The sequence below is a fragment of the Tyto alba genome, unplaced genomic scaffold (genome assembly GCF_018691265.1).
Source record: "Tyto alba isolate M040663 unplaced genomic scaffold, T.alba_DEE_v4.0 Super-Scaffold_11, whole genome shotgun sequence".
NCBI lineage: Eukaryota > Metazoa > Chordata > Aves > Strigiformes > Tytonidae > Tyto > Tyto alba.
Window position 1 is genome coordinate 10,964,773 of NW_024881273.1, and position 8,245 is coordinate 10,973,017.

Here is an 8,245-nt window from a genome sequence, read left to right on the forward strand (position 1 = left end):
TCGCAGCATACCCCAGCTGCCACGCAGCCAGGAAAATTATTTATTAGCATTTCCTTGCAACATTGATGTGGAAAAAAGCACCCGCCCTCCCCAGGTGCAAACAGCAGCAGCTGCAGCTTCCACATAGGGATCTATGTACATCACAGTGTAAAGTCCATCAGAAAAAAAAAAACAACAAACTCAATCCAAGTTTTAAAAAAACTCCTCATGTACGACCTAAAACCAGGAACCAGAAAAAAATGTGGTTGAGAAAATAGGTTGGGCCCTTCCCTCTTACTATAAAATATATATATTTCTAAGGCGACGTTTCACAAAACCAGAAGCGAGGTTCCTAAAGAGTCTGAGCTTGCAGCCGAGGCTGCACAGGCACAAATCCCACCTGAGAAGCTAGTGTGGAAACGAAAACCCCCACCCACCCCGCAGCCTCAGTGGTCAGCATAGTTCTTGGTCTCCACGCCGGTCTCATTGAGCACCGTCGTCCTCATGATGGCCTCGGTGACCGCGTAGGGGTCGCAGTTGGCCGCCGGCCGCCGATCCTCGAAGTAGCCGTAGCCGTCCTGGCCGACCTGGCGCGGGATGCGGATGCTGGCACCGCGGTTGGCCACGCCAGCGGAGAACTCGAAGATGTTGGATGTCTCGTGGTGGCCGGTGAGCCGCCGGGAGTTGTCCCTGCCGCCCCGCGGGTCGTAGACGCAGATGTGGTAGTCGTGCCGCTTGCTCAGCTTCTCAATCGCAGCTTCGATGTGTCTGTGGGAGAGGAAAAAGGGACTGGGTTTGCCAGTAGGTCCATTTTGGGGGGGGGGGAGGGGGCTGTTTCCATGGCTGTCACCCCCTCTTTCTGTGCAGGGACGAGGACAGCCCAGGAGACACTCTCATATGACCAGCTGCTTTTAAAATAAAATGAGCTGGGGCAGCCCAAGCCCTGCCTGGTGCAGCCACCCAGATACAGGGACACATGCACTATGGAGAGCAGCCACATGGCCAAGGATACCCCAAACCTCCCGGGTACATCACAGGGAACCCCCCCAGCACTCACTTGAGACCCCCTTCTCTCCGCATCTCCTCAGTGCTGTAGTTGGTGTGACACCCGGCGCCGTTCCAGTTACCAGTCATCGGTTTGGGGTCCAGAGTAGCCACAACCCCAAAATCCTCGCAGACGCGGTGGAGGATGAAGCGAGCCATCCAGAGGTGATCCCCCATCTCAATGCCTTCGCACGGGCCCACCTGGAATTCCCACTGGAAGGGGCGAGCGGATGCGCCCGTGAGGATGGGCAGGTTTGTGTCTCCCCAGCAATCGCATCCCTGCCATCCCCCAGCAAGGGCTGCCAGCCTGGGGTACGGCTGAGCTCTACCCCTTGGGAATCAGCAGCAGGGATGGGGAGCATCGACTTAAGCAACAGGACAGCTTTGGCATGCAGAAAAGTAGGAATAGGACTAAATAGAGCAAATCAGAGGGGTTTTCATCAAAATGGAGGTAAATAAGCACCGGGCCTGCATATGAGGCTGGTGCTGGAGCTGCTGGCATGCAGGATCCCCCAGCCCACACTGCAAACAGGGCAGGGGACTAAGGAGGGGCCGGTTAGAACCTCCCAGGGCTGCTCCCTCCCCAGCCGGAGCCAGGGTTGCACCAGCCACGGTGACTAAGCCGAGGGTGACACATTGACAGCTGCTGGCATGGCCTGGCCGAGACAGAGCCCAGGATGCAGAAAGCAGCCGAGAAGGACCCTGAAAAAGTCAGGGCAAACAGCAGGGTCGTTAAAAGTCCTGCCACAGCTGCACAGCAGATAAGCCCCCCACCCACCCACCCGCTTATCACCACCACATTAGCAGCAGGAGAGTCAGCAATTCACAGGCTGCAGGGCCAAATTGCCGTCAGTCAGTCTGGCCACCCACATAATGCAATCAGGGACTCCCCCTCCGGCTAAATCCTAAATAAACCCAAATCCCTCCCAGCCGCCCCCCAAGGCCACGTACCACCCGAGCGTCCTGGCTCCCCGGGTAGAGGAGCAGGATGCAGACACCCGTCACTCCCACAGCCTGTCCCTGCTCCGCGGGGAAGGAAAGCGCAGGGGAGCACCCAGCACCGCACGGGCTGCCAGAGCTCAGGCTGAGCTGTGCGAGGAGCTCGCCTGCAGTTTGGCGTGGCTGTGATTTTGCCTGCGTGCCCCCAAAAGCAGGGATTTGCATGCCAGGGTTGAGTTAGGAGAAAAATCAAACGTGCATTTTTATCCTAGCAGTGCAATTGCTCCCATCTAGACAAAACCGGTGTGGGAGTCACTGGATTTGGCATCCCAGAGGAGCTGGGATTTGCTGGGTTATTCCAGCCTCACGATAACTCATATCCATCACTGGAAACAGGGGCCGTCCACACGCACCTGGGAGGGCATCACTTCTGCATTGGTGCCACAGATCTTCACCCCCGCGTAGAGACATGCCTTGTAGTGGGACTCCACAATATCACGCCCATACACCTTATCTGCTCCAACTCCACAGTAATAGGGGCCTGGAAATGAAAGAGGAGTCACCACCCAAGTAAAGCTTTTGGGAGCAATAACAGCACTGCAGCATAATCCCACCACTCCCAGGTACCCGCCATCTTCTGCAGAGGATTTGTGGGAATTAAATGGTGTTTGCCCTCCAAGGTGCATGGAGCCACCAACCCCCTCCAGGACCAGCAGTGTGAGCAATTCATCTGCGCAACCTCAGCCTTATCTAGGCAGTTAAGCAGGACTTGTAATGCATCAACTGGGAGGTGGCCAGGAGATAAGGAAAGCTCGGCTTGGTCTGCCCCGCGGCACCTCGCTGACCCTCTGAGCACATCAGGCACCCCGAGATTGTTCTGACAACAGCCAACATTGTTCATGGCTAGGAAATTCAACTCGGTTTTATACAACTCTTCCTCATTCAAGCAGGCCAGACGAAGATCTTCTCCCCGCCTGGGGGGATATGTTGAAAGCCAGTCCCCACAAAAGGCTGATTAAGTCAGGTTGGGAAACCCCTGGCCCTCGCCCAGGAGGCAGCTGAGGTGCTGGGGCTCGCTCGCCGATGCAGGAGGGCACGGTGCAGCGGCCCTTTCCCGAACAGCCGCGGGAAGGAGGTTTTTCCAGCCCTTGCCAAACAAGTCGTGCAGCTGAGCTGTTTGTGCAACCGGAGTGTGGCGGGAGCGGCACTGCCGGCCGGCTCACGTGAGCTGCGGGGCACCCGGCGCTCTTGGCAAACAGCTCCCCACCTCACCCCGGCTCCTGCCTGGTGTCAGCCGCGATGGGAAAGCTGCACCCGAGGTTGGGGACAGGATGCCTGCCATCGGGCAGCACCCCCCAGGCAGCAGGGTGGGAGCCGAGGGGAACATTTGGGTGGTGGAAGGGAGGGAGGACTTACCCTGAGGGCCGGGGAAGCCGTTGTCGGGCCAGCCGTAGGGGTGGCCGTTGATGCCCAGCAGCGTGTACTCCTGCTCCATCCCGAACCAGGGGTGGCTGTCCTTAACCAAGTCCATGACTTTCTTGCATGTGTGTCTCAGGTTGGTCTCTGGGAGCAGAGAGGTCCAGGTTAGACCCGTGCCGTGGGCAGGCGCCAGCCATGCTCCGCTCCATCCCGCTCAGAGGGCAAGACCCCACCACTGCCCAGCACTTCCCACCACAGCCTTACGGAAACTGGTGGGTGGATCATCCCTTCCTGCAATGCTCTCTGCTCACCGGTTTCCTCCTTGCCATTGCCACAGCATCAGACCACAAGCCGAGGAGGTTTACTTAGCCTACTCCCCAAACCACCACCGATGGTCCATGAATGTCCTCTTACTCACTGAGAGACCAGGAGCCAGACCCCAGCCCCATCCTACAGGCATCGGGCAGATCTGGGAGCATCTCCCACCGCTACTTCACCCCCATCCTCTTTCTACCAGCCACGTCTTAATTATCATTATCTTTCTCCTGCCCCATGTTTTTCATTAGCATCCAGGCTGGCTGTGGTGGCAGGACGCTGAGTGTAACCAGGACTTTGTCAGGAAGATACAGATATCAGAGAACCATCCTGACATCGGACAACGTGCCAGGCAAAGGGGAGTGAGAGTTTGGACTGAAACAGCAAGGCTAAAAAAGACATTGTCACAGGGACAGGCAGCAAATTCTACCTTTAAATCACAATAAAAGATCCCAGAGCAGCTACGACATAAAGCCCAGGGCGTGGGTCTGGAGAGGAGCAGTGACATCTCCCTTGTATTGCTGGGAGAAGGTGGGAAGGCACTTCCCCCCCCACCCCCCCAAGCCCACACAGCCCTTAAAAGCCACAAAATCCCACCCTGGGAGGAGATGGAGGGTGCACCCCTCTCATCCGCAGGGCTCTGGGCTGAGCTCTCTGCACCGGCTCCAGCCCCAGAAGCTCCAGGGCCAGGGGCTCACTGCAGATTGCTCCCGCAGAGTAGCTGCTGGGCAGGAATCTCAACCAAGACGCTTCCCCCACGGCCGAAAGGCGTGATGCTGTTTGAAGAGGAACCAGCCCCGTCTTTCACCATCGCTGCCCGCAGCCACTCCTCTCCCAAGCAGATGTGTGCACCACCTCCCCCCACGCAGCCAGCGGGAACATGGCCCCGCGTTACAGGGAAATAACCGGTTATTTGCCAGCAAATAACCCCTCCGGGAGCCCTGTGGCATGTCCCTGCAAACCAGCTCCCCCCTTCTCTGTCTGGGGCTTTATCAGACGGACACTACAGACTTCTGCCTGCAGCGATAAAAGAGTGCCGGCGCGTTCTGGGGCCTCTTGCAAAAGGTCACCCCGAGCCAGCCCGCGCCGCCCCAGCACCTTCTCCCTCCTTTTCTGCAGCCGCCCATCAACAAGGAGAGCAGCCACAAACCCGGCTCATTAAACCCCCTGCTGCTTCCAGCCCCAGCTCCCCGGTGGTAACCCCGCAGCCCGGGGGCTGGGTGCGCTCAGGCTCAAAACCAGGGTGATGCCTTCGGCACACTCGAGTTGCCGAGCCCCTCGCCGCTAAAACAGGTTCCCACAAACAACGGCCACCACCAGAGCTTGAATTTCAGAGCCTCGGGCCAACTGCTGGGTGCCGAGTTGCTCCCTGGTGCCAGCGGTCCAGAGCAAGTGGCCCCTCGGAGATATGACCCCCTAAATAATAAGGGGGTGACCCTCAGGAGCTGGGCGGGGCACGCCGGAGGTGCTCACCTGCGGGTTTCCTGTTGTACTTCAGCACTTCGCAGAGCACCAGCTTGTTGGGGTCCAGGCAAAAAGGGTCCCTGAACATGCAGACAGGCACCAGGAACATGTCACTGTTGGAGCCCTCTGCCTGTGCTGTGCTGGAGCCATCGAAATTCCACTCAGGGACATCTGGGAGGCAGGAGGGGGACAGAGAGGGGAGCAGGATTGGGAAAAGGTATCTCTCATAAGGATCGTGCCAAGTGCTGGTGGCTTAGACCCGGGATGGAGCACCCAGAGGGCACTGAGTGCCACGGGTTGATGGCCACAAAGATTTTCTTGCACATCCCTGGAGCCCAGAGGTGCTCTCCGAGCACCAGTGTGTTCACCCCACCCAGCACCATCGGGGCACAGGCAGGATCAGCCCTGGCCACTTCACCTCCCTGTGCCAAACCCCGTCTGGATGCCAACACGCCTGTTTGCCTTGGTGGAAAGGGGCGAGGATCCCGTCCTCCCCTTCCCGCCCAGCGCTAATGATAGAGATTATGGATTAAGCAAACCACAGCAATGCGGGCTGGATATTTACCCTGCCGCTTGATTGAACCCCATGAACCAACTGCAGCGGGTACCACCTGCACCACGCAACCCGGGAGAGCAACTCCCGCCACCCAAAGCACCCCAGAACTTTTCCCCGAGGCTGCTCGGGGCCCGCCACCCCGCCAACCAGCATCTGGAGCGACGTTACCTTCGATGCTCTTGGGCTCCTTGTCGAGGGTCCTGCTCTTGCAGCGCACGCCCTCGCCGCTGCCGTCGATCCAGACGTAGGTGACCTGCACCAGCCCATCCTGGGGCAGCCTCACGTACTGCTCCCGCACCAGCTTGTTCAGCCTGGAGCTGTGCGACACCGACATGGCGACGGCCCCTGCGAGAGCGCGCGGGTGAGTGTGGCATCACCCCCCCGACCCATTCCCCCCCCTCCGCCTTTGCTTTAAAAAGAACCAACCCCCCCCCACACACACACACACCCCAAAAATAACCCAGCCCGGCTGCCCCCTTCCCCCCGCGAATCGACGTGTTTTCCCCCCCCGCGGGACTCGAACCCGCGACCCCGCCGCTCACCGGCCCCGGCTCTGCCCACGGCCGCGCCCGCCGCGCTTTATACGCGCCCGCGGCCGCCCCGCGCCGGGTGGGGGGGGGGGGGGGGGGTGCGTGGGCGGCTCCGCCCCGGGGCGGCTACGGCAGCGCCGGGCCCCGGCCCGCCCCCCCCCCCACGCGGGTTACTGATTAATTCTTATTCCAATAGCGCTTATTAAAAACAATAACTCGCATATTGTTAAAACACCACTTCATTAATAAATAACAAGTTATCAGCTCAAAAAAAAAAAAAAAAAAAAAACAAAAAACAGCTATTACACATTGAAGATATTACTCCCCGCACTTTGTTTCTGTAGGGTCCCCCGCCACGGCGCCGTGGGGTGCGGAGCGGTGCGGCGGGCATGGTGCGCTCCACCCCCCCACCCCCACCCCCCCCCACGCACCCCAAAAGCCTCGCTGGGACCCTGCGCCGCGGCGGTGCGGTTCCTGGGGGCGCGTGGGGGTGCCTCGCTGGCCCTGGGGACGTGGGCACCCGGGTGCCTGGCGGCACTTACACCACCCCTGTCACCCCCAGCCTGCCCTGGACACCCCCCCCGGGACAAATCCTGCCCACCCCGCTGCCAGGCTGCGCTCGCCTCGCCGCGCGTCCGTGCTTTGAAGGAACGGAAGGTTGAGGGCTGCAGGGAGGGCTACTGGGAAAACACTAAAATTGCCCACTTTAGCCCCTCGCATCTATAAACCAGTGAGCCAAAGTACAGTTTTTTACATTTTTAAGCATCAGAGCGTGGTTAAGTACCTTTAAAACCCCAAACGATCCACGCGCAGCAATCACTCTGATCTGATTTAGTCAGCTAAAAAAACCTAAACCAACAGGTGTGAATTTGTGTAGATTGTTTCAATCTAGCAGTGATTTCCAACTATTGCGCCAAACCCAAATCTGGATTAGATTCATTAAATGGGGCTGCTGCCTTTTCTGTTTTCCACAGATGCTCTCTTACAGGGTTCACATTTGTTAGAGCAGACAGATCCAAAACGTGCCAGCGCACAACCGGGCACGAACGCAGACCAGGGCAAACAGCCCGCACCAGTGCCTCCCGCATGTTATCTCAAATATTCCGATATTTTTTTTCTGGGAGGAGGGTAGGATTTCAAATAAACTGCCAGCAAATCCAGCCGGGTGAGAGCGCAGGGACTCTCCAGCCTCAGTTTTTAAGCAGTTTTTCAATGTTACAAGAGGAGAAAAGGATTTAAAGCATGACGGGGCTCCAAAGCAGTTTGGGGGTTTGCTCATTCCCCCAGTCCTTAAGGCAGACTCATGCTTGTGGCTGCCTGACTCACCCCCAGGAATGTTTTTTCTGCAAAACAGTAAAACATCTGCAGCACCAGAGCAGCTAAAAAACCCCCTCCACAATTGATTCCCCCTGCTCTGAGACCCTTCCTCACCTGGCACAGACCCACAAACTGCCCCCCCCATCACAGCTCCTCACCAGGCACTGACCGAAACCCCCAGCTCTGTTTTCCTTCTGAAGGTGTTTTGGTCCTGCAGGCGGACAAACAACCGGGAAGAAACCTGAAAGCATCTGCAATTGCACAACGACCAGGAAATGAGATTGGCAGAGTGAGAAGCAAAACTTAATTAGCAATTTTGGTCCCCGAGTGGTGACATCAGTGGCAGCGGGCTGTGGGCAGGCCAGACGTCACCCGCCCCCCCACTGCCCGTGGGTGCTGCCACAAGCAGAGCTCGTGCGAAAGAGGTTGGCACCCAGGGATGTGCCCAAGGTTCCCCGGAGCAGTGGTTGCGGAGCTGCGTGGGTCTCCTTTGTGTCACCCGTGTCCTTGCTGCTGCCCGGGTGACACGCAGGGTCTCTAGTAGCTGAAACTTGGGTGCAGCTTGAAAGCAGCCGCCTCCCTCCCTGGGGTGTTTCAGGGACACATCCACGACTGTGGTTGCAAAGCTCAGCATTTCCTCATTCCTGTTTGGAAATTGTCCCAAGCGGAGCAGCAGCGCAGG

General features: G+C 58.1%; 1 protein-coding gene across 3 annotated transcripts; it reads right to left on the bottom strand.

Moving 5' to 3' along the window:
- Positions 1-7,827, bottom strand: LOC116963438 (glutamine synthetase). 3 transcript variants are annotated; one of them, XM_033000155.2, is made up of 7 exons: positions 7,733-7,827; positions 5,885-6,061; positions 5,170-5,331; positions 3,379-3,525; positions 2,376-2,503; positions 1,037-1,236; positions 1-747 (listed from the first exon to the last, which is right to left on the bottom strand). In XM_033000155.2, the coding sequence occupies exons 1-7, from the start codon at positions 7,812-7,814 to the stop codon at positions 426-428; spliced, it is 1,218 nt and encodes a 405-aa protein (XP_032856046.1). In that variant the 5' UTR covers positions 7,815-7,827; the 3' UTR covers positions 1-425. The 3 variants fall into 3 exon arrangements, with proteins under 3 accessions (XP_032856046.1, XP_032856059.1, XP_042642904.1); XM_033000168.2 differs by having other exon boundaries at positions 7,722-7,817; XM_042786970.1 differs by lacking the exon at positions 7,733-7,827 and adding an exon at positions 6,240-6,254.
- Positions 7,828-8,245: the final 418 nt, after the last annotated feature.

Bases quoted from the DNA above. Each gene is read 5' to 3' on its own strand.
- LOC116963438 (XM_033000155.2), bottom strand. From the start codon at position 7,814: ATGCTTTCAGGTTTCTTCCCGGTTGTTTGTCCGCCTGCAGGACCAAAA. The intron at 6,062-7,732 runs GTCAGTGCCTGG...GCGCTCTCGCAG, and splicing joins AAACAGAGCTGGGGGTTTCG to GGGCCGTCGCCATGTCGGTG. The intron at 748-1,036 runs GTGAGTGCTGGG...CCTCTCCCACAG, and splicing joins CGGAGAGAAGGGGGTCTCAA to ACACATCGAAGCTGCGATTG.